The sequence below is a fragment of the Oncorhynchus keta genome, chromosome 36, assembly GCF_023373465.1.
Source record: "Oncorhynchus keta strain PuntledgeMale-10-30-2019 chromosome 36, Oket_V2, whole genome shotgun sequence".
Lineage (NCBI taxonomy): Eukaryota > Metazoa > Chordata > Actinopteri > Salmoniformes > Salmonidae > Oncorhynchus > Oncorhynchus keta.
The window spans coordinates 16020078-16047194 of NC_068456.1; the positions used below are offsets into that span (position 1 = coordinate 16020078).

General features: G+C 42.2%; 1 protein-coding gene across 1 annotated transcript in view; it reads left to right on the forward strand.

The window, feature by feature from the left end:
• The first annotated feature begins 9949 nt into the window (after positions 1-9949).
• pcsk2 (proprotein convertase subtilisin/kexin type 2) overlaps positions 9950-27117 on the forward strand; it is a 75155-nt gene continuing 57987 nt past the window's right edge. The window contains exons 1-2 of the mRNA XM_035754340.2: positions 9950-10386; positions 15004-15108. Of these exons, the coding sequence (XP_035610233.2) occupies positions 10192-10386; positions 15004-15108 (300 nt within the window). The 5' untranslated portion in view covers positions 9950-10191. The remainder of the gene's footprint in view (positions 10387-15003; positions 15109-27117) is intronic.

The window sequence follows — 27117 nt, forward strand, 5'->3', positions numbered from 1 at the left end:
GCAGAAAAACAGCCCCAAAGTATGATGTTTCCACCCATTTAACATTACATTTAAGTCATCTAGCAGACGCTCTTATCCAGAGCGACTTGGTGCATACACCTTATGACATCCAGTGGAACAGCCACTTTACAATAGTGCATCTAAATCTTTTTAGGGGGGGGTGAGAAGGATTACTTACCCTATCCTAGGTATTCCTTGAAGAGGTGGGGTTTCACCCCCATGCTTCACAGTAGGTATGGTGTTCTTTGGATGCAATTCAGCATTCGTGGTCCTCCAAACACGACGAGTTGAGTTTTTACCAAAAAGTTATATTTTGGTTTCATCTGACCATATGACATTCTCCCAATCTTCTTCTGGATCATCCAAATGCTCTCTAGCAAACTTCAGACGCGCCTGGACATGTACTGGCTTAAGCAGGGGGACACTTCTGGCACTGCAGGATTTGAGTCCCTGGCGGCGTAGTGTGTTACTGATGGTAGGCTTTGTTACTTTGGTCCCAGCTCTCTGCAGGTCATTCACTCGGTCCCCCCGTGTGGTTCTGGGATTTTTGTTCACCGTTCTTGTGATCATTTTGACCCCACGGAGTGAGATCTTGCGTGCAGGTCTACAATTTTGTTTCTGGTGTCCTTTGACAGCTCTTTGGTCTTGGCCATAGTGGAGTTTGGAGTGTGACTGTTTGAGGTTGTGGACAGGTGTCTTTTATACTGATACAAGTTCAAACAGGTGCCATTAATACAGGTAATGAGTGGAGGACAGAGGAGCCTCTTAAAGAAGAAGTTACAGGTCTGTGAGAGCCAGAAATCTTGCTTGTTTGTAGGTGACCAAATACTTATTTTCCACCATAATTTTCAAATAAATTCATTATGTGATTTTCTGGATTTTTAAAAATCATTTTGTCTGTCATAGTTGAAGTGTACCTATGATGATAATTACAGGCCTTACAGGAGAACTTGCACAATTGGTTGCTGACTAAATACTTGTTTTGCCCCACTGTATTATACAAGATTTGTCGATGTTGAAATTTGGTTACCATGATGGCATAATTCTGTGGTTGAAATGTCACCCTATCAACAAAAGTTTTTTCAAATAAAATGTATTTTCCATTTAGATTCCAGGTCACAAAATGTTGACAAATTACATTGAAACAACGTTTATTCAAGTGGGAATAAATTCTCTGTGATTAGCCAACACTGTTTTTAGAGGCAGATAACCCTGACAACAACACAGGTATTCTTGGAATAACAAAATATGTGCTTTATAAAAAACCGTTGTTGTGATGCTTTCAAACAGTGATGTGTGCACAAACCACTAAACAGAGGATAATGTGAACTTTACCACTGTTGGTGTTCATTGTTGATCATAGAAGGAAATAAACAGTATTTGTCCCCTCATTCAGATTACATCCTCTGACTTTCGGGTTATCTGAAAATGAAATAATCTCCCAAATATTGCTACTTTTAAAACAAGCAATAGAAAGCTGGTTGTAATTTCAGTTTAATCCACCAGAAAAAACATCTGAACAAATATGAGAACAAATATTATGGTTAAACTCAAATATACTAATTGATAACAAAATTGAAAAAAAAAAACGGTATAACCTTTCTAAATTATATCATAAATAGGACTGGTGGAGTTATGTCACAAATAAGGACTAAGGACTAAGGACCCAAAAATGGACAGCTCCACCATACAGCTGGAAAAATAGCTGGGATGAGATTTTTGATGTACTGATTTCATGGCACATGGGTTAAGTATGAACTGATACACAAAATGATGCCGAATTCAAAACATAGAGTTTTTTCAATTTCAGTTATTATACAAAATTCTTGCAACGTATGGGGGATACAACCATCCCAGCTCTACAGATTTTGCTGCGAAGAGACAGAAACATTAGACCACTTATTTTGGTACTGCCCATATGTAGCTTGTTTTTGGTCGCAGGTTCAGAAATGGCTATTAAAATGCAACATTTACTTGGAGCTAACTCTGCAATAGCACTGCTGGGTGACTTGATAAGTCACTGTCAATCGATCAATATTATAATAATACTTTTAGCAAAGGTTTTTATCTTTAATTTACAATCTGTAGAAACTATGAGAATAGAAAGGTTCTGAACTTTTGTGAAACATCACAGCACAGAGGAACAATATATGACAGCTAGAAATCAAAACTGTATGGTCTTCAGAGGTAGATGGGAGGGGTTGAGGGTAGCTGAAGGCTGGGACTAAAAACAAACAAAAGGTCATATATAATACACTGTCAGTGTGTGTAGTATGAATAAACTGGAAGTCTAAACCTAAGGAATCGATGTCCGTTTGTTTATTCCAATTAAGGGAGGGGTGGTAGGGTTAGGAGAAAATAATAAAGAAGGAAAATATATAACAAAAATATATGTTAAATAATATATTGACAAAAAAATATAAACAGGGAACTGAAAATTTGGCAGACGATTACATCGACAGAAGCCACAATCTATCTATAATATTAAAGCGGATCCACCCATAAAAAATAAATAAACAAAATAATAAAGAACAGTCTTGGAGAGCTGCAGGCTTGGCAATCAGTTAATCGAGGTCTTTTTGATTTAGTTGAATGAGGTGACCACTGATCTAAAGGCTCCTGTTCTGTTGTTGCTCCAGGATACTGTAGTAGTTAATGACTATGTCATTGTCAGATGCAATCTGAGCGGCTTACCGTCCCACCCTCAAGACGTGTATTGAAATCTCTGACTTTTCCCTATGTCCCAAACCACCACAAACATCAGATATCGAATCTCACAGAGTCTGAGGCAGTGGTTTCCGAGGGAGAGAAAGAGAGAGAGACAGAGCGAGAGAGAGTGAGAGAGAGCAAAACACCATCGGAATGTGCAATTCCTGTGGCACTTGTGGCCTAGTAATCAATGCAGGTGTGATACCCATGATCATCCCCTCTACCCTCACGCCCCCTCGTCTGCCTCACTACCCAACAGACACAAAGAGCAGTTCACACAGTGAAAGCTTAGCAACTAGTAGCAACTGAACTCCCATCGTTTTCTGTTCATCTTTGCTTATGCCTCCTCTCTAGCTGACAGTCATAATGCACTTTCATCTGGGTACTTTTATTTTTGGAGGGTTATTCATGGTTTCTCAGGCAACAGAAATGAAATAGTTTGATTATTTTGACTTCTCTTTGGTGTGTTAGGTTCTTTTCACTATGAGTTCAAACAGCAGTCAGTCATGTCTGTATGAAAAGCAGAGAAGCAGAAAACTCATAATATGGGGTGCAGAAGCTATTGGTAAACTTCCATTTAAAATATATATCCTTTGGGGAAGTCTTAGCGACACCTTGTAGATAGGCAGGTAACATTTGAGAGTTATTTGTGATATTGAAACAATATTTTAAGTGTTTGATGGAGTAATGTCTGCTTTTTAAATCACCCATTCAAACTTAATTCTCGATAATCGAGAATTTCAATAAGCATTTCTCTACGGCTGGCCATGCTTTCCTCCTGGCTACCCCAACCCCGTCCAACAGCTCTGCACCCCCCGCAGCAACTGGCCCAAGCACCCCCCGCTTCTCCTTCACCCAAATCCAGACAGCTGATGTTCTGAAAGAGATACAAAATCTGGATCCCTATAAATCTGCTGGGCTAGACAATCTGGAACCTCTCTTCCTAAAATTATCCGCTGCATTGTTGCAACCCCTATTACTAGTCTGTTCAACCTCTCTTTCATATCGTCTGAGATTCCTAAAGACTGGAAAGCGGCCGCGGTCATCCCCCTCTTCAAAGGGGGAAACACTCTAGACTCAAACTGTTACAGACCTATATCCATCCTGCCCTGCCTTTCTAAAGTCTTCGAAAGCCAAGTGAACAAACAGATCACCGACCATTTAGAATCCCACCGTACCTTCTTCGCTATACAATCTGGTTTCCGAGCTGGTCACGGGTGCACCTCAGCCACACTCAAGGTCCTAAACGATATCATAACAGCTATCGACAAAAGACAGTACTGTGCAGCCGTCTTCATCGACCTGGCCAAGGCTTCGACTCTGTCAATTACCGTATTCTTATCGGCAGACTCAACAGCCTTGGTTTCTCTAATGACTGCCTCGCCTGGTTCACTAACTACTTCTCAGATAGAGTTCAATCTGTCAAATCGGAGGGCCTGTTGTCCGGACCTCTGGCAGTCTCTATGGGGGTGCCACAGGGTTCAATTCTCGGGCCGACTCGTTTCTCTGTATATATCAATGATGTCACTCTTGCTGCGGGTGATTCTTTGATCCACCTCTACGCAAACAACACCATTCTGTATACATCTGGCCCGTCTTTGGACACTGTGTTAACAAACCTCCAAACAAGCTTCAGCGCCATACAACACTCCTTCCGTGGCCTTCAACTGCTCTTAAATGCTAGTAAAACGAAATGCATGCTCTTCAACTGAAACAAATCAAGCCTGGGAGTTGTTTGGAAGTTCTGACTTAGAATATGTGGACAACTATAAATACCTAGGTGTCTGGCTACATTGTAAACTCTCCTTCCAGACTCACATTAAGCATCTCCAATTTAGACTCGGCTTCCTATTTCGCAACAAAGCCTCCTTCACTCATGCTGCCAAACAGACCCTTGTAAAACTGACTATCCTACTGATCCTTGACTTCGGCGATGTCATTTACAAAATAGCCTCTAACACTCTACTCAGCAAATTGGATGCAGTCTATCACAGTGCCATCCGTTTTGTCACCAAAGCCCCATAAACTACCCACCACTGCGACCTGTATGCTCTCGTTGGCTGGTCCTCGCTACATATTCGTCGCCAAACCCACTGGCTCCAGGTCTCAGCTCACTGGTCACCATAGAACCACCCCCGTAGCACGTGCTCCAGCAGGTATATTTCACTCGTCATCCCCAAAGCCAACACCTCCTTTGGCCGCCTTTCCTTCCAGTTCTCTGCTGCCAATGACAGGAACGAATAGCAAAAATCACTGAAGTTGGAGACTTATATCTCCCTCACTAACTTTAAGCTGTAAATAGCCCATCCAACCAACTAACTGCCTCATCCCCATATTTTGTTTTAGTTTTTCTGCTCTTTTGCACACCAGTATTTCTACTTGCACATCCTCATCTGCACATATATCACTCCAATGTAAATTGCTAAATTGTAATTACTTCGCCACTATTGGCCTATTGGCCTTACCTCCTTACTTCATTTGCACACACTGTATACAGATTTACCTATTGTGTTTTTGTCTGTACGTTTGTTTATCTCATGTGTAATTGTGTTGTTGTTTTTTTCGCACTGCTTTGCTTTATCTTGGCCAGGTCGCAGCTGTAAATGAGAACTTGTTCTGAACTGGCCTACCTGTTTAAATAAAGGTGAAATAAATATGTGTATATATATATATATATATATATATATTAAAAATAGTGTCAGTCTGCAGTTCAAACAATTGGCCAACCCACTAGTATATTGCTTAAACACTGAGAGATGGAACTGGAGAAATGTCAAATTCATAGACAAAGCTAAGTATTTGAGGACTGACCATCCATGAAATAAAAATTATAGTTTCAACTGTGTTTTGAGGCTATATATGGTTTGTTTACAATTGCATTGTTAACAAACAATGGAGTAAAGCTCATATTTTGTGTGCTGATGGGTTACGGCAGTTGAATGGAGGCATTTTTAAGTTATATTCTTCACGAGTCAGTGGGGATATATTGTTATGGTTTTACTAGAGCGTTATGTCATCTAGAGATAGCATCCCATTTAGATGACAACTAATACTCACAGAAGGCGCAATATCACATGACAATGTAGTATACTAACACAAATCTAGTTTTTTTTTATATACCCTCACTTCTACAGGCAGGTGCTGTAACTCTAGCACAAAGGGACATTATCCACCATCATGCACTGCCATGCGAGCATAATTTCACCTTCATTCAGTCGGAGAACAACTCTCCCAGATAGGATACAGTACACAGATAGCAGACATGAACACGTGTGACCTATGACTGTAACAATATCATTCATTTAAAAGTAAAAAAATGTGTGTACCAATTGTAGATTGCTCCTTTAAAAAAATGACTGTGTGTACCAATTACAGATTGACTCTTTTAAAACAATCTATAGCCTGTCTGAAAGGTCAAACCTGGAGGGTTCCAGTCTTGAAAACAACAGCAGGGGTTTTGGTGTGTGTGTAGTGTGTTTACGGTGTGTGTGTGTGTGTGTGTGGTGCAGGTCTGGGGCAGTGCTCTTCCTTACGATCGAAGGCCAGGATTGCCAGGGTGAGACTTCCCCCCCACACACACCACAGACGCACGTACAAACATTTCAATGACCTCATACAAGTTGTATGATCTTTTTGGAATGACTTGGGCCGTGTTGAGGCTACACCCAGTTAATAGGCTAGGGTTATAACCTTGCAATGTTCATACAATGCACTCTAATGGAACAGTAAAAGTTGATGACTCAGTCATTAGATAGCATTATATGTTCTGCATTATCTTCTCTATGACGACATCGTTGGCATGTTTTATGCATGCTTCAGTATGTATAAAACGTCTCTTTGAGGTGGTGAGGTTATTCACAGGACTGAGTTTTCTGGGGAAGGCTGCATTAGCCTCCCAGCTCAGCTGGTCTCCGAAAAATTAGAGCCTTTTGAGACTTAGGGCCCGATTCAATCCGTAGAGCTGAAGTTCAGTATTATAGTGCGATTGAAATGTAACGGTTGAGACAAAATACCCAACGTTTACCGTGAACGCAATCTCCGCTGACGTGGGAAGCCAGGAACGTTGCCTTTACATTTCTATCACGCTGTAGTTCAGCGCTTTTTATCGCAATGGATTGAATCAAGCCATTGTAGTACATGTAACCATCACACACAGTAAGAGAAAGCCATTTGTCCTACCTAGAGAAGAGGTCATGGTATACTGACGTCATCCTCAGAAACAAATGTATTTCTAGGGGTGGCATGAGAGAGGATTTGAGAAAGATGAGAGAACTAGGCTGTCATGTGTTATGTGACTGAGGCTTTGCATCCATGGGGATGACGTCTTATCTTCACCTTGATTAGACATGAATGAACACCCCCACGCAATGTTAATTGAACACTGTATTGTTGTCATTATAATCAAATAGCTTTTTTAATGAAAGGATTAAGGGATTTCATTCATCGATTCAGTCTTTTAATGAGACATAGACTGACATTTTGTGGGACAAAAGAGTCAAAGAGTTGCTATTTCAGACCTACAAAACAGAATGCACTGTACTCTCCCTGGCAGGTTTGTCAACACTGGCTTGCAGCTGCCTGATGTGCCTTGTGTGTGACCAATAGTAACAGAGGATGTGCCAATCAAAATGGAAGTGAACATCAATCAATGAGGAAACCAAGCAGGGAGTTTTTGCCGCAGGAAGAAGTAAAGAGGTGTAACGGAGTGCGTACTGGCCGCAGAGAAGTCAGGCGCAGGAGAGCAAAAACTGATTTACAACGGTGTCATTTAATAAACATTAAAACCACCGGACAACAGAACAATCAATGAATGGGTCAAACAAGACCCGGTATCTACCAGCATAACGTACACAAGCACCACAATAAACAATTACGGACAAGGACATGGGGGGGAACAGAGGGTTAAATACACAACATGTAATTGATGCGATTGAAACCAGGTGTGAGGGAAGACAAGACAAAACCAATGGAAAATGAAAGGTGGATCAGCTGATGGCTAGAAGGCCGGTGACGTCGAACGCCACCCAAATTAGGAGAGGGACCGACTTCGGCGGAAGTCGTGACAGGAGGCTTATCTTGTCTGGCTAAATAAATCATTGTCTCACCAATGTAAAAAGGCAGGTGTGTGGGAGGGAGTCTGTAGGGATGATGGAAACACTGATTAACGGAGAAGATCCTATACTGTATATATATATACATATATATATAAAATAAAAACATTTGTAGGATCTAGTTATTTCCCTATGATGATATCAGGCCAGTCCCTGTCTAGGACAATACTGCATAGGTATTCCTTTTCATGATCCATCATGCCAACCTTTATGTGATATGTTGCTTTTTAATGGTATCTACTGTAATTGCCACAGCTTTACTTTAGGTGATCGATAGAACACCTGTGTGATGATGTAATAGAAAATCAAAGAAATAAGATTATAGCAGTCCAAGATGACACATGTCTGGTTTCCTCTGTGTTGATTCTCAGATAGCCTACACCTTTGGGATGAGGTCACTGTACCTGAGAGAAATACTGCTACAGATATCATGGAATCATTCAATTGAGAATCATGACACACATTTCGGCTTGTCCTTATTTAAGATTGTGTCTGCGAATTGTAATGAGAGAAGTAATCATCGGGTAAGCTTGCAGAGCATGAAAACCAATCGCCATTCGGCGTGCGCTCAACTCCAAATATCCCCAAACATGCTCAGCAGATAATGCTCTCTCTTTGAGAAAATCGACTTTTCCATGGGCAGTCACATTGTAAGATGTGGCCAATTATAAAGCAGTGTGGGATGTCGCTGATCTACGGCATGTCGTGTAGAACACAGCTCTGGAATAATGTGCAAGATATGGTGAGAAGATTGCTTTGTCTGTTTGTTGTGATGTTGCAAGCTCCTTACATTGTCTCCATTCTCTTGTTGTTTCCAATGCAAGGCCAAAGGAGCACCATTTTGTCTGCTCTGGGCTATAAAGAGTCAAAGACCTGATATGCTCTATCGACCGACAAGCCTCCTTTCAATGACATGTAATGAAAACAACCACATTTTCATGGCTGGTTTTATATGATTCACATCATCTTGTCATTGCAATGAATTGTCTACATGGCATTGTGTTATGGACTCAAAGACCTGTACCCTGGTTTGTTTTGGGTCCAGACCTAGAATCAATGCCCACTTTAGAGAGCTGAATGATCAGTTGTGGTTCATATCACACAGCAGAAGATATAGCCTGGGACCCATCACACAGCAAGCAGAGAGAAAGGGAAATATCATCCGTCTGTATCTGGGAGCCCAATCCCAAACACACATTCCCAAATCTCCTCCACAAGTACTTGCACTGATATCTACAAAGAACTTTGATACCAGATGGGCTATGTATTTCATAAAAACAAATTTGATCATATTTTTTGTTGTTGTATCCTTTTGCCTCTCATTACAGTCTTCTCTTCTCTGTTCCACCATTTTCATTCCTCCCTCTCTGGTGCTCAGCTGCAGGAGAAGCTGCCATGTTCCCTGTTTCTACGAACCAGCTGCTCACATAGAGACCACAGCCCTTCACCATATTGCAGTAAAATATGTTGTCCATTCAAGTAAAGGCTACAGTCTACATACTTGTGCATAAGACAAATAATTGAGGCACTACCTTTTTTATAACCAAGGCTACAAAGTCTATATGGGTTGGCCTAGCAGTTAAGAGTGTTGGGATAGTAGCCTAGCAGTTAAGAGTGTTGGGATAGTAGCCTAGCAGTTAAGAGTGTTGGGTTTGTACCCGAAATGTCACTGATTCAAATCCCAGTGCCAACTAAGAGAAACATTGTCGATGTGCCCTTGAGCAAGGCACTTAACTGTAATTGCAGCTGTAAGTCGCTCTGGATAAGAGCGTCTGCTAAATGACTAAGATGCAGCAAATGTTTATGCCTGGCACTGTACTTGGACACTGGTATAATTTTCTGCACACCAGGGGTCAAATAAAGCAAGGAATCATTCACAAAGTGGATGGAGGACCATGTAGAACTAGTTGATGTAGGTGTTTCTATTCAGGGATTTCCTACCAGACTTTTCCTACTTAGGTATTCACCACCAAATCTGACCAGAGAAGGAATTCTCCGGTGTCCTGGAAGTGTCCTACTCCTCTCCACTAAGACTCGCAAGAGCTGAGAGAGAGGAAGAGAAGAGGGAGACACACCCGCCGGCGCCGATTGGTGGAACGTCACGCGGAGAGGACCTGAACGAAGGAGCTGATAAATGATAGATGAAGAAGGAGAGAGAGCTGAGGATGCAGGTTTGGTCTGAAACACAACCACCCGTAGACTGGTCTCGTAGCATCGCCCACACAGCAAAGAGACGCTAAAACCCGAAGGACGGTACAACTTCCACTAGCCCTCAGCAGCCGAGGAGATGTATCCCCAAAAGGTCTGATTCCGACATCTCTTCAGAGGAGCATCCCGCCCGAAGAATTCACTCCGACAGGCACCCTGATACATGCCAGACATGATGCTCGGATCTCTCAGATATGGGACAGCAGTTGGATTGATATTACTAAACTCGCTGGTTCTTGCAACACAAGCCACGGAGGAAGGGATATTTACAAATCATCTCTTGGTTCAATTGCATGAAGGCGCACACGATGAAGCGCACCAACTTGCAACGGAGCACGGGTTTCAAAGCTCCCGGAAGGTAAATCGTAACGTTAGGCTATTATGTGCAGAAAATTAGGATTATGTAGGCTAATTCGATTTTCATTGATGAACATGCCCAGTTTTTGACGCTCAACTCCACTTGAAAAAAAGAATATTCTTATTGTAATTTTTCTTTTCTAAATGGCCTAGAATATTATACATATTATTTGGGCTATTATTTTAGAAACATAAATATTTGTTTTGACTTCAGTTACATGTTTTTAATTTATAGCATATTATTTGAATTATGCCTAGGCCTATTTGTTTTGTTTTTCAGACGACCGTCAATTAAGTTGATCTCGATCATTTATTTGGTTACATAATTTATCGGTTTATGTCGCCCAATCTTCATATTCGATACATAAATATGTCTTGAGCCTAAATTGCTGCTGTAATCTAACATTTTCTTCGAATGCTATCACTGAAACTGTCAATCAGTTACATTTGTTCCAAAACTGCCACCATATTGCCAGTATATTTCTTGGTCCCCAGTAATTTTGGAAATTATAAATGTGGCCTGAATAGATTATGTGAATTAGGGCAGGCTAATAGCAGCCTAACATCAGTTCCACTGGGATCATCCTTGAGGACTCTGCCCACTCAAGACATCATTGAAAACTAATTTAGTTAGTTGATGACCTGTAGCCTCAGCCTAAAAATATAGTTGTTGTCAGTTCATAAATATAGGTCTCTGTCAAACACTGTAATCAATCGATCAATCAATCAAATGTATTTATAAAGCCCTTTTTACATCAGCTGATGTCACAAAGTGCTATACAGAAACCCAGCCTAAAACCCACAAATAGCAAGCAATGCAGATGTAGAAGCACAGTGGCTAGGACAAAACCCATAAAAAGGCAGTAACCTAGGGAGAAACCTAGAGAGGAACCGGGCTCTGAGGGGGTGACCAGTCCTCTTCTGGCTGTGCCGGGTGGAGATTATGACAGAACATGGCCAAGATGTTCAAACGTTCATAGATGGCCAACAAGGTCAAATAATAATAATCACAGTGGTTGTAGAGGGTGCTACAGGTCAGTTGCATAACTGCATTCATTTAACTGAAATCAAATCAACATCAAATCTAATTTATTTATATAGCCCTTCGTACATCAGCTGATATCTCAAAGTGCTGTACAGAAACCCAGCCTAAAACCCCAAACAGCAAGCAATGCAGGTGTAGAAGCACGGTGGCTAGGAAAAACTCCCTAGAAAGGACAAAACCTAGGAAGAAACCTAGAGAGAAATCAGGCTATGAGGGGTGGCCGGGTCCTCTTCTGGCTGTGCCGGGTGGAGATTATAACAGAACATGGCCAAGATGTTCAAATGTTCATAAATGACCAGCATGGTCAAATAATAATAATCACAGTAGTTGTCGAGGGTGCAGCAAGTCAGCACCTCAGGAGTAAATGTCAGTTGGCTTTTCATAGCCGATCATTAAGAGTATCTCTACCACTCCTGCTGTCTCTAGAGAGTTGAAAACAGCAGGTCTGGGACAGGTAGCACGTCCGGTGAACAGCTCAGGATTCCATAGCCGCAGGCAGAACAGTTGAAACTGGAGCAGCAGCACGGCCAGGTGGACTGGGGACAGCAAGGAGTCATCATGCCAGGTAGTCCTGAGGCATGGTCCTAGGGCTCAGATCCTCCGAGAGAAAGAGATAATTAGAGAGAGCATACTTAAATTTACACAAGACACCGGATAAGACAGGAGAAGTACTCCAGATATAACAAACTGACCTTAGCCCCCCGACACATAAACTACTGCAGCATAAGTAATGGAGGCTGAGACAGGAGGGGTCAGGAGACACTGTGGCCCCATCCGATGATACCCCCAGACAGAGCCAAACAGGAAGGATATAACCCCACCCACTTTGCCAAAGCACAGCCCCCACACCACTAGAGGGATATCTTCAACCACCAACTTACCATCCTGAGACAAGGCCGAGTATAGCCCACAAAGATCTCCGCCACGGCACAACACAAGGGGGGGGCGCCAACCCAGGCAGGAAGATCACGTCAGTGACTCAACCCATTCAAGTGACGCATCCCTCCCAGGGACGGCATGTGTGTCTTCCGCATTTAGACCACCCCAATCTGAATCAGAGAGGTGCGGGGTGCTGCCTTAATCGACGTCATCGGCACCCAGGGAGCAGTTGTTGGAGGTTAACTGCCTTGTTCAAGGTCAGAAAGTCAGATTTATCCACCTTTTTGGCTCCGGGATTCTAACCAGAAACCTTTTGGTTATGGGCCCAACACTCTAGGCTTCCTGAGCTGACACACACCCAAAAAATGTTGTAGAGTTACTGACTAACGGAGGGTAACTATAAAAAGAAAGAAAGAAAGTTTCACCCTCTGAATATGCTCTCAACAATTTAATGGGTACACCTAACCAACGTATCGGCACAGAGTGCCTTCTTCAGGGTTGAATAAACATACAGATATTAACCAAGGAATAAACATAAGGATTCTGATGAGGTCACTATGTTCTCACACACGCACACCTGCTAACAGAATATGTAACACTTTGGGATGGTCCATCTGTAGATGCTCTACAGACCATCAGTAACATTTCAACTAACTGTCTACTAACCCTAACCGTAACCCTCATCCTAACCCTAAACTTAACCCTTATCCTAACCCGAACCTTAGCCTTTAACCTTATTCTAAACCTAACCCTAACCGTAATCTTAGCAAGCAGTTGCTTATCAAAATATAGTTTGTTGACCGTATCACCATCTGTAGAGCATCTACGTATGGAAAGACCGGATTATCCAAATAACGTGAGACCACAGAAGATCCTTTCACTTGCTATGTGAAAGCCTGAGTATGTTCTTATCCTTGAGCCCATTCATTGAGTGTATATTGCACACACATGTTCAATTGCTTGTGCGCTAGTGCTTTGTTTTGGAATTACATGCCAAGGTGTCAAGTACGCCTACACTGCATTTATGTGTTTGTTCCATACATTTAGACCGAGCATTGTCCAGGTCAGCAAGATGATCTAAATAAGAGTCCGTTTCTAAAGTCTGTATACTCTTCATACACTTTATCATAAATCAATTCACTGAATTCTCAATGTAAGAAAACAATTTGATCAGAAACCAGCAGAATACTTTGTCTTCAGACATGGCAGTTTATACTTATCATTTTAGTAATTTAGCAGACACTCTTATCCAGAGCGACTTACAGGAGCAATTAGGGTCTTGCACAAGGGCACATTTTTCACCTAGTTGGCTCAGGGATTCAAACCAGCGACCTTTCGGTTACTGGCCCAATGCTCTTAAACAGCCCAGTGAATGCAGGCCCTGTCACCACACATCAAACACCTTAAGCAGCCATTGATGTCTCAACAGGAAAAATGATCCCCCTGACTGAACTGCCTTGTCAGATGTCAGAATAAGAGCGTGGGTGCAATTGGCTGGGGAGCAAGGCATTGAGGCGAAGCATAAAAATCGAGGTTACTGTGGTTTTGTGAATTAAAATTCTCACTTCGGCATTCAAAATAATGGCATGTCCCTCTTGGCTACTGAAGACTTGATGTGTAGTTTGACAGGGATGATTAGATACTGAATGTGTGTTGTTTTGACTGAGGTTTAATGGCAGAATCTCTAACTGGTTTCTGAAAGTGTCTGCTTGCTAGTCTTTCTCCTTGTAGACACTTCCATACAGTAGGCTATCCCCCTTCATCCACTCTTTCACTGCTTCACACATACACCTTCTCTAGATTATGTAATATCCAGCTATGTTTGTCTCCATAGCACACACACCATTAAACAATATCTGTGCAGTGACACACACACATTAAGCCAATTCCCCAATGTTTACTTTGAATCACCAGCATAACATGTACATAACATCCTGTGAAAAGGGAAGCCAGGATTTACTCTTGAACATCCTCTCACATCGGCTATTTACTGCAAGTCTTACTGTATTGTACGATGGCTGAGTGCAGTGGACCATGGTAACCATACATTACCATAGCTGCATAAACATACTGATTCACATAGATCAGACAGGCACATTAGACTGTGTTTCATTGAAAACTGTGACCTGGCATCCCAGCCTTTATTACAGCGTATGGAGGTATTTAATCTTACTAGGGAGCCTTAGGCACTGCTCGTACCATGCATCTCATTTCTTCCCTCTGTGATTTATGGTAGTTCATTCCAGCAGTGCACACTTTCTTAAAATAGACCATGTGATTCCACAGAATGGAGTGATTCTCTCTCTCTCTCTCTCTCTCTCTCTCTCTCTCTCTCTCTCTCTCTCTCTCTCTCTCTCTCTCTCTCTCTCTCTCTCTCTCTCTCTCTCTCTCTCTCTCTCTCTCTCTCTCTCTCTCTCCCCCTCTTTCCATTCTGCCATTCTGCCATTCACTCCATTACTTTCTCTATATATATTTCGGTCCATTGCTTTATCTTTCCTCTCTCACCTGTCTCCTTCCTCCATCATTCTCTGTGCCTCCATCAACCGCTCTCTCATTCCCCCATTTTTCTTTCCATAACTTCATCTCTTTCTTCTCCCACTCTCTACCTTCCTTCTCTCTCCAACACTTTCTCACTCAATCCTTCCCTCTCTCTTTCTTTCCTTGTCTCACACAATTATTTTCTCTCTTTTCCAGCTTCCCTTTGGAGAGGGCCTTTTTCACTTCTACCCCCAGGACACCCCTCAGAGGAGGAGCAAACGCAGCCTTCGGCACAGACAGCGTCTGGAGAAAGACCGCAGGGTAAGTAAAACACACACACGCACACACACGCACACATGCACACACACGCACAACACACACGCACACACACAGACACCCATGTTGCCATGGAAACGGGCCTAGTTCCAACGCCACCCAGAAAAAATGATTACAATTTGAGGCTGGCTCCTCAAGGGACGTACTAGCCCCTAACAAGTTTATCTATCAAAGTTATTATCTTGTCTTTGCATACAGTGTTATTTTTTTTTTTAAATCACTCATTCCTTTGCAGTATGAATATGATGATCAGGAGAGGCTTGGGCTGTAACAAGCTATGATTAAAACTGAAGTTAGTCATGCAACATGTATGTTTAGTGCTGAAGTCCATGTGATTTCTTATAGTAGCCTACATAATCACTTCAGAAAGCTACACAACATTATTCCATCCAGCGCGTACCACGAGGAAAGTATTAATTCAGTTCTTAAATTAAATATAACACTTAAACATAATGCACTTCTTTTTAATCTCATGTTGGTTTTGCACCTTTCTTTCAATCTAGCCACATTTATTCACATAGATATAAAGGTGAAAAAGCATAGACAGCCCCTGGTTACTGACTTGGATATACTGTATAATGCCTACAGAAAATAGGCACCAAAAGTAGGTTATACCAAGCATATGGTAATGATCTCAAAACTACTGCAGATTTCATTCAGAAATGTAAAAGAAGAGCAGAATATCAATACTTCTTCATGAATGGGATGCTTTTATCAGGAAGATAGAATGACAATTTTCCATCTTTATATCGCATGAAATTTCTATGTTTATGGGTGAAAGCAATTTTGTTGAAGATGACCCAAATCTAACCACAGAGTTTCTAAACCCAGAGGCGCAACCTCGCAAGACTTCCGGGATTGCTTGAGAAACAAACCAAGCAGTTTCGGACACTTGTGGGGGTCGTAGATAGTCTCATCTTTCCATAATAGTTTTGGGGATGTCTTATGGTCTGAGAAACACCACTCTAGCTCTATCATCTTTCACCCCAGATGCGGAAGTGCAACCTCACAAGGATCCCCCCATTTCCCCCCCTATTTTTTTCCCACCTAAAATGACAACCAAATCTAACTGCCTGTAGCTCAAGACCTGAAGCAAGGATATGCATATTATTGACACCATTTGAAAGGAAACACTTTGAAGTTTGTGGAAATGAGACATTAATGTCGGAGATTATAACACATTGAATCTGGTAAAAGATAAAACAAAGAAAAAAACATGCGTTTTTGTTGTTGTTGTACCATCATCTTTGAAATGCAAGAGAAAGGCCATATTGTATTATTTTGTCCACTAGATGGCAGCAGGATATGTGCAAAGTTTTAGACTGATCCAATGAACCATTGCATATCTTTTCAAAATGTTGTTTCAAGATTGCTCAAATGTACATAATTGGTTTATTAATACATTTTCAAGTTCATAATTGTGCACTCTACTCAAACACTTGTATGGTATTATTTCACTGTAATGGCTACTGTAAATTGGACAGTGCAGTTAAATTAAGAATGTAATCTTTCTGCCCATATCAGATATGTCTATGTCCTGGGAAATGTTCATGATACTTACAACCTCATGCTAATCACATTAGCCTACGTTAGCTTAACCGTTCCATGGGGGACACACCGATCCTATAGAGGTTAAACTGACAGATGTATATGGGATTTTTTTTATTATGTTAATTTGATTCCCGCAGGGCGGAAATATAGTGTAAACCCTGTAAGCTCTACAGCTGGGATGCTCTCTGCTCAACATGCTCATATTTTCAGCTTTCTGTGGTTCTGAAATAGTGGGAGAGGTTAGCTGCACTTTGTTGCTGCCTCTGTCTCTTTTAAAGTATTACTAGCTTGTTCTCCTGTCGTGCTTTGAGTGTTTCTCCTAGGACAATGGGTTGTATTGTGGAGGATGACCTAGATAGAATCCCCTTCGATTACTTTGAAAGCAATTTTCTATAACTTTCCTTTTTGCCACTCTTGTGCTCGGGAAGACCACATCAAATTATTCTAGGTTCTAGTTATTATTCTGAATTATAAAAAATGGATAGCTAAGAAGGTGCAATTTTGTTGAATTTATGAGCCTTTTCAAATACGTTTACGACGACATAAGGAGTAATCATGATCTTACAGGTTCCTTAGAAAACCAACAGATTGTCTAGTGGCCCTATTGACTGAAGTAGAGTATTGATTAGATTCTGTTTATGTCCTCGGGTAAAAAGTGGAGGTTGGTTTATACACACAGCTCTGTTATCTTTGAGTTTTCCCTAACCACTGACACAGGATCAGATATTTTTCCATCCCTCTAATAGAAACTATTAGGATTGGGGGTAGGACAATGTTAATCTAGATCTGTGGTTTAGGGCTACTCCTTCCTCAAGCCAACTACAGATAGATCTGTGACACATGTCTGCTTGTGTCTTCATTTTGACATTATCCCTCTTCCCTATTCATTCATGTCTTGGTATAAACCTCACATTTGTTCCACCTGGGGAACATGACCTTTGAGTTATAATCCATAGGGCTACATTTCTGACCCTGAATATAAAATGTGCTCTATCTTTGTAGTTTATCCTCTTAAATGTAAAGGACCCTATTTGATTTACATTTTTTTGATTCAGTCTGGTATGAGAACGATCTGCAGAAGCAGGGTGTCTGCAGAAAGCGGAGTATCTTGGCTATTGATTTGTGCCTTAAAGTCTCTGGTATGACTTACTATACTGTATATGAATGTATAAGAGCAGGCCGAGCCGATGACCTCATTTCAAAATGGCTGCTACCTACATTTCGGTTTGTATGGTGAAGCATACATCAAATCAAATCAAATTGTATTGGTCACATACATATATTTAGCAGATGTGTAGCGAAATGCTTGTTTTCCTAGCTTCAACAGTTAAGTAGTATTTAACAGTAAAGTAGTATCTAAAAATGATTCACAACAATACACACAAACCTAAAAGTAAAATAATGGAATTAAGATAGATATAAACATTAGATCGAGCAATGTCGATGTACAGTAGATTAGAATTTTTTTTATTTTTATTTCACCTTTATTTAACCAGGTAGGCTAGTTGAGAACAAGTTCTCATTTGCAACTGCGACCTGGCCAAGATAAAGCATAGCAGTGTGAACAGACAACACAGAGTTACACATGGAGTAAACAATTAACAAGTCAAATCAAATCAAATCAAATCAAATTGTATTTGTCACATACACATGGTTAGCAGATTTTAATGCGAGTGTAGCGAAATGCTTGTGCTTCTAGTTCCGACAATGCAGTGATAACCAACAAGTAATCTAACTAACAATTCCAAAACTACTGTCTTATACACAGTGTAAGGGGATAAAGAATATGTACATAAGGATATATGAATGAGTGATGGTACAGGGCAGCATACAGTAGATGGTATCGAGTACAGTATATACATATGAGATGAGTATGTAGACAAAGTAAACAAAGTGGCATAGTTAAAGTGGCTAGTGATACATGTATTACATAAGGATGCAGTCGATGATATAGAGTACAGTATATACGTATGCATATGAGATTAATAATGTAGGGTAAGTAACATTATATAAGGTAGCATTGTTTAAAGTGGCTAGTGATATATTTACATAATTTCCCATCAATTCCCATTATAAAGTGGCTGGAGTTGGGTCAGTGTCAATGACAGTGTGTTGGCAGCAGCCACTCAATGTTAGTGGTGGCTGTTTAACAGTCTGATGGCCTTGAGATAGAAGCTGTTTTTCAGTCTCTCGGTCCCAGCTTTGATGCACCTGTACTGACCTCGCCTTCTGGATGATAGCGGGGTGAACAGGCAGTGGCTCGGGTGGTTGATGTCCTTGATGATCTTTATGGCCTTCCTGTAACATCGGGTGGTGTAGGTGTCCTGGAGGGCAGGTAGTTTGCCCCCGGTGATGCGTTGTGCAGACCTAACTACCCTCTGGAGAGCCTTACGGTTGAGGGCGGAGCAGTTGCCGTACAAGGCGATGATACAGCCCGCCAGGATGCTCTCGATTGTGCATCTGTAGAAGTTTGTGAGTGCTTTTGGTGACAAGCCAAATTTCTTTAGCCTCCTGAGGTTGAAGAGGCGCTGCTGCGCCTTCTTCACGACGCTGTCAGTGTGAGTGGACCAATTCAGTTTGTCTGTGATGTGTATGCCGAGGAACTTAAAACTTGCTACCCTCTCCACTACTGTTCCATCGATGTGGATAGGGGGGTGTTCCCTCTGCTGTTTCCTGAAGTCCACAATCATCTCCCTAGTTTTGTTGACGTTGAGTGTGAGGTTATTTTCCTGACACCACACTCCGAGGTCCCTCACCTCCTCTCTGTAGGCCGTCTCGTCGTTGTTGGTAATCAAGCCTACCACTGTTGTGTCGTCCGCAAACTTGATGATTGAGTTGGAGGCGTGTGTGGCCACGCAGTCGTGGGTGAACAGGGAGTACAGGAGAGGGCTCAGAACGCACCCTTGTGGGGCCCCCGTGTTGAGGATCAGCGGGGAGGAGATGTTGTTGCCTACCCTCACCACCTGGTGGCGGCCCGTCAGGAAGTCCAGTACCCAGTTGCACAGGGCGGGGTCGAGCTTGATGACGAGCTTGGAGGGTACTATGGTGTGGAGGGTACTATGGTGTTGAATGCCGAGCTGTAGTCGATGAACAGCATTCTCACATAGGTATTCCTCTTGTCCAGGTGGGTTAGGGCAGTGTGCAGTGTGGTTGAGATTGCGTCGTCTGTGGACCTATTTGGGCGGTAAGCAAATTGGAGTGGGTCTAGGGTGTCAGGTAGGGTGGAGGTGATATGGTCCTTGACTAGTCTCTCAAAGCACTTCATGATGATGGAAGTGAGTGCTACGGGGCGGTAGTCGTTTAGCTCAGTTACCTTAGCTTTCTTGGGAACAGGAACAATGGTGGCCCTCTTGAAGCATGTGGGAACAGCAGACTGGTATAGGGATTGATTGAATATGTCCGTAAACACACCGGCCAGCTGGTCTGCGCATGCTCTGAGGGCGCGGCTGGGGATGCCGTCTGGGCCTGCAGCCTTGCGAGGGTTAACACGTTTAAATGTTTTCGTTGCAGGCCGTGTCAGTGGCACTGTATTGTCCTCAAAGCGGGCAAAAAATGTATTTAGTCTGCCTGGGAGCAAGACATCCTGGTCCGTGACTGGGCTGGGTTTCTTCTTGTAGTCCGTGATTGCCTGTAGACCCTGCCACATGCCTCTTGTGTCTGAGCCGTTGAATTGAGATTCTACTTTGTCTCTGTACTGACGCTTAGCTTGTTTAATAGCCTTGCGGAGGGAATAGCTGCATTGTTTATATTCGGTCATGTTACCAGACACCTTGCCCTGATTAAAAGCAGTGGTTCGCGCTTTCAGTTTCACACGAATGCTGCCATCAATCCACGGTTTCTGGTTAGGGAATGTTTTTATCGTTGCTATGGGAACGACATCTTCAACGCACGTTCTAATGAACTCGCACACCGAATCAGCGTATTCATCAATATTTTTTATCTGACGCAATACGAAACATGTCCCAGTCCACGTGATGGAAGCAGTCTTGGAGTGTGGAGTCAGCTTGGTCGGACCAGCGTTGGACAGACCTCAGCGTGGGGGCCTCTTGTTTAAGTTTCTGTCTGTAGGCAGGGATCAACAAAATGGAGTCGTGGTCAGCTTTTCCGAAAGGGGGCGGGGCAGGGCCTTATATGCGTCGCGGAAGTTAGAGTAACAATGATCCAAGGTTTTACCACCCCTGGTTGCGCAATCGATATGCTGATAAAATTTAGGGAGTCTTGTTTTCAGATTAGCTTTGTTAAAATCCCCAGCTACAATGAATGCAGCCTCCGGATAAATGGTTTCCAGTTTGCAAAGAGTTAAATAAAGTTTGTTCAGAGCCATCGATGTGTCTGCTTGGGGGGGATATATACGGCTGTGATTATAATCGAAGAGAATTCTCTTGGTAGATAATGCGGTCTACATTTGATTGTGAGGAATTCTAAATCAGGTGAACAGAAGGATTTGAGTTCCTGTATGTTTCTTTCATCACACCATGTCTCGTTAGTCATGAGGCATACGCCCCCGCCACTCTTCTTACCAGAAAGATGTTTGTTTCTGTCGGCGCGATGCATGGAGAAACCCGTTGGCTGCACCGCCCCGGATAGCGTCTTCCCAGTGAGCCATGTTTCGGTGAAGCAGAGGACGTTACAGTCTCTGATGTCCCTCTGGAATGCTACCCATGCTCGGATTTCATCAACCTTGTTGTCAAGAGACTGGACATTGGCAAGAAGAATGCTAGGTAGTGGTGCGCGATGTGCCCGTGTCCTGAGTCTGACCAGAAGACCGCTACGTTTCCCTCTTTTACGAAGTTGTTTTTTGGGGAGTCACTGCATGCGATCCATTCCGTTGACCTGTTTGTAAGGCAGAACACAGGATCCGCGTCGCGGAAAACATATTCTTGGTCGTACTGATGGTGAGTTGACGCTGATCTTATATTCAGTAGTTCTTCTCGACTGTATGTAATGAAACCTAAGATGACCTGGGGTACTAATGTAAGAAATAACACGTAAAAAAACAAAAAACTGCATAGTTTCCTAGGAACGCGAAGCGAGGCGGCCATCTCTGTCGGCGTCGGAAGTTATAGACAGTCAATAACACAGTAGAAAAAAAGGGGAGTCTATATACAATGTGTGCAAAAGGCATGAGGTAGGCGAATAATTACAATTTTTGCAGATTAGCACTGGAGTGATAAATGATCAGATGGTCATGTACAGGTAGAGATACTGGTGTGCAAAAGAGCAGAAAATTAAATAAATATAAACAGTATGGGGATGATATAGGTCAAATTAGGTGGGCTATTTACCGATAGACTATGTACAGCTGCAGCGATCGGTTAGCTGCTCAGATAGCAGATGTCTGCGGTCGAACTCATCCCAAACCATCTCATTTGAGTTGAGGTCGGGTGATTGTGGAGGCCAGGTCATCTGATGCAGCACTCCATCCCTCTTCTTCTTGGCCAAATTGCCCTTACACAGCCTGGAAGTGTGTTGGGTCATTGTCCTGTTGAAAACAAATGATAGTCCCACTAAGCGCAAGCCAGATGGCATGGCTTATCGCTGCAGAATTCTGTGGTAGCCATGCTGGTGAATTGTGCCATGAATTCTAAATAAATCACTGACAGTATCACCAGAAAAGCATCCCCACACCATCACACCTCATCTCCCATGCTTCACGGTGGGAACCACACATGCAGAGATCATCTGTTCACCTACTCTGCGTCTCACAAAACACAGCGATTGGAACCAAAAATCTCAAATTTGGACTTATCAGAACAAAGGACAGATTTCCACTGGTCTAATGTCCATTGCTTGTGTTTCTTGGCCCAAGCAAGTCTCTTCTTCTTATTGGTGTCCTTTAGTAGTGGTTTATTAGCAATAATTCACACAGTCTCCTCTGAACAGTTGATGTTGAGATGTTTCTGTTACCTGAACTCTTTGAAGCATCATGAGAGCCATTTTCATCATAGCGCTTGATGGTTTTTGCGACGTCACACAAGTTCTTGAAATTTTCTGTATTGACTGACCTTCATGTCTTAAATTAATGATGGACTGTCATTTCTCTTTGCTTATTTGAGCTGTTCTTGCCATAATATGGACATGGTCTTTTACCAAATAGGACTATCTTCTGTACACCATCCCTACCTTGTCACAACACAACTGATTGGCTCAAATGCATTAAGAAGAAAAGACATTCCACAAATGTACTTTTAACAAGGCTGTTAATTGAAATGCAATTCCAGGTGACTACCTCATGGAGCTAGTTGAGAAAAGGCCAAGATTGTGCAAAGCTGTCATCAAGGCAAAGGGTGGCTACTTTTAAGAATCTCAAATATTAATTTGTTTAACACGTATTTGGTTACTACATGATTCTATATGTGTTATTTCATAGTTTTGATGTCTTTACTATTATTCTACAACATAGAAAATAGTAAAAGTAAAGAAAAACCTGTGGAATGACTTGGTGTGTCCAAAATTTGGACTGGTACTCTATATACATATAAGATGAATAAAGCATTATGTAAACATGATAAAAACATTCAACTAAATAAACACGGAATAAGTTGATTCACACCGAAAGCCTGGACTCTACAGAACATGTGGATGTCTTCTTTGTCTGCCTGTGACCTACCGTTATTCATCACCAGCCCAGAGAGTCAAAATGTTTATTTTACACAACGTTTTCACCAAACAGCATACATCTTACAAGATAATGTTTGATTTGGTCTGTGTTTGAGCTATAGCTTTATGGGGGGTATGAAATTCATCCTTAGGTTGATAATGGCAACATTGAATGTCCACCGAGTGACTATATCTTTGCGCATGAAAAATATGATGAAAACACTTGGATATCCCCTGTATGTCCTCCGACACCACCACAGTGTTTGAGAGAGGTTGGTGTTGTGGGAATTTATTTTTTATAGTTAACAATAACTTTTTGGCACATCCAGTGTGCAAAACAGTGCAATTACCACATTCGGACACTTTGGAGAGGTTGTGTCATGTCATGTGTGTAGGTGGCAGTGAAGTCAGGAGCAGGAGATTTGGTATAATGGAGTAGTTTAATAACGTAAAACAAAACTCCAAAACCAAAATAAACGTGGGTACTAGAACCCGTCGCGCACCAATCCATAAAACACAAGCATAACAATTAACAATCTCTGACAAGGACATGAGGGGAAACAGGGGAACGAGGGGAAAATTCAGGAAATGTAACAGACACAAATATATGTGCGACAGAGGGCTCTGGGTGAGAATGGTGCCGACTCACCTGGGGTGACGCAAGAGTTCCCTGCCTGCTGCCTTGATTCCCAGAGAAACCAACCTGGGAAGGTCCACCAGCTGGTCGAAGGTGAGGGTGGTGTCTCTGCAGGCCAGCTCCTGACGGACGTCCTCGCGCAGACTGCAGCAGTAATGGTAGATCAGGGCCCTGTTGTTCCATCCCGCGCCGGCAGCCAGGGTCCTAAACTCCAGGGCAAACTCCTGGGCGCTCCTCGTCTCCTGCCTCGGATGATAGAGACGCTCACCTCTGCCCTCGAGTGGGTGGTCGAAGACTGCCCGGAAACGGCGGGTGAACTTCTCAAAATGGTCCAACGCCTCATCTTTTATGTTCACACATGGAGCTGGCCCACTCCAGTGCTCTCCCGGTGAGGCACAAGACGAGGGCGAAACCCTTCTCATGGTCGATGGAGCTGGTTGGACCGTGGCCAGATAAAGGTTTAATTGGAGGAGGAAACCCTGGCATACGACGTACCCCTGCGGCATGGATAGATGGATCCCACTGGGTTCAGGCGGGAAAGGGCCGCTCAGGATAGACCCCGGTTATGCTGGTGGAGGCATTGGAAGAACTCCCTGTCTCTCCCAGCGGTCCATATTCTAGACAACGTGATCCATGGCGACGCCCAGATAGTAAAGCTTCTCCGTATGCTCTTGGACGCGTTTCTCCACCTCCATGTCTGGGGTACTTACTCCTGCTGACTTCATATTTATGGTCAGAGATTCTGATGCCGTGTGTGTAGGTGGCAGGGAAGTCAGGCACAGGTGAATCAAACTTGGTATAATGGAGTAGTTTAAAACCTGTTATGGATCATGCGCATTTTCGCAGCTTTTTGTTAAAAATCGCGCAACATTTCAGTGTCCTGCTACTCATGCCAGGAATATAGTATATGCATATGATTACTATGTGTGGATAGAAAACACTGACGTTTCTAAAACTGGTTAAATCACGGCTGTGACTATAACAGAACGTGCGTTTCATCGAAAAGCTCAGGAAACTCTGATCACTGAAAATGGAAAAATATATCAATGCGCCACTTGAATGTATTGTTGAAAAGAAACCACATTAAATGGGGCCGAGGTTGCAATAACTACAGCTTCCACACGATGTCAACAGTCTTGTCATTTGTCTCGGATTTGTTTCTTGGTCAAACGGACACAAGGCAGCGCATTTTTTCCGGTCTCTGACCGGATGTTTTGGTTGAGAAATATTTGGACATGATATCAGGACGTGGAGCTATTGAATATACATCGCCCCGTGATCATTTTGATAGATTATTAACGTTTACTAATACCTAAAGTTGCGTTACAAAAGTTTTTCGAAGTGTTTTGTGAAAGTTTATCGTCAACTTTTTTAATTTAAAAAAATGACGTTGCATTATCAAACTCAGTTTTTTCCTTTTTACACAGTCTTCATAGATCGATATCTAGGCTATATATGGACCGATTTAATCGAAAAAAAGACCCAATAGTGATATTTATGGGACATCAAGGAGTGCCAAGAAAGAAGCTCGTCAAAGGTAATGAATGTTTTATATTTTATTTCTGCGTTTTGGGTAGCGCCGGCTACCGCAAAATCTGTCGTTTTAAGTGGCGTTTGTAACGTCGTTCTTCGTTTGTAGAAAGAGAGTCGGACCGAAATGCAGCGTGGTTGTTACTCATGTTCTTTAATGAATGAAATGACGATACATGAAAATAACGTAATATACAAAATACAAAACAACAAACGGAACGTGAAACCTATTACAGCCTATCTGGTGAACACTACACAGAGACAGGAACAATCACCCACGAAATACATAGCGAAACCAGGCTACCTAAATACGGTTCCCAATCAGGGACAACGAGAATCACCTGACTCTGATTGAGAACCGCCTCAGGCAGCCAAGCCTATACAACACCCCTAATCAGCCGCGATCCCAAATACTACAAACCCCAATACGAACATACAATATAACATAAACCCATGTCACACCCTGGCCTGATCAAATAATTAAAGAAAACACAAAATACTAAGACCAAGGCGTGACAGCTTTGCAGTATTTTGGGGGTGCATGCTATCAGATAGCTTCTCATGCTTTCGCCGAAAAGCATTTTACAAATCTGACTTGGTGGATAGATTCACAACGAGTGTAGCTTTAATTCATTACCTTGAATGTGTGTTTTAATGAAAGTTTGAAAACTATAGGTGTTGCTCTGAAATTTCCGCTGATTGATGTTCCTGCATGGGAACTATATTCTGCGTCATCCTTAAGAAGTTTTAATAACGTAAAACAAAACTCCAAAACCAAAGTACATAATAAAATAAACGTTGGTACTAGAACCCGTCGCACACCAATCCATAAAACACGAGCATAACAATTAACAATCTCTGACAAGGACATGAGGGGAAACAGAGGGTTAAATACACAACAATAAATGAATGGGATTGGGACCAGGTGTGTAGGAAGACAAGACAAAACCAATGGAAAAGGAAACATGGATCAATGATGGCTAGAAGACCGGTGACGTCGACCGCCGAACAAGGAGAGGCATTGACTTCGGTAGAAGTCGTGACAGGTTGAAAGGACACTTGAATGTACCCTGGATACCCCATAACACCACCACTATTTGAGTGAGGTTGATATGGTAGAAGTTGTGTTTTTATACTTAACAAATAGCATTTAGGGATTACAAATATGTAATAGCACTGGAATTATCTAATTTAATATGCCACTTTGGAGAGGTTTAGGGATACCTGGAATTTAATGACACCACTTACTAAAACACATTTTGGAGAGGTTTAGGGATATCCCATTTCTGGAATAGTCCCGTGACCAACACCTGACACCACTTACTAAAACATCTTCCCATTTCTAGTTGTTAGGTCTATCAATCCCATTTCTAGTTGTTAGGTCTATCAATCCCATTTCTAGTTGTTAGGTCTATCAATCCCATTTCTAGTTGTTAGGTCTATCAATCCCATTTCTAGTTGTTAGGTCTATCAATCCCATTTCTAGTTGTTAGGTCTATCAATCCCATTTCTAGTTGTTAGGTCTATCAATCCCATTTCTAGTTGTTAGGTCTATCAATCCCATTTCTAGTTGTTAGGTCTATCAATCCCATTTCTAGTTGTTAGGTCTATCAATCCCATTTCTAGTTGTTAGGTCTATCAATCCCATTTCTAGTTGTTAGGTCTATCAATCCCAT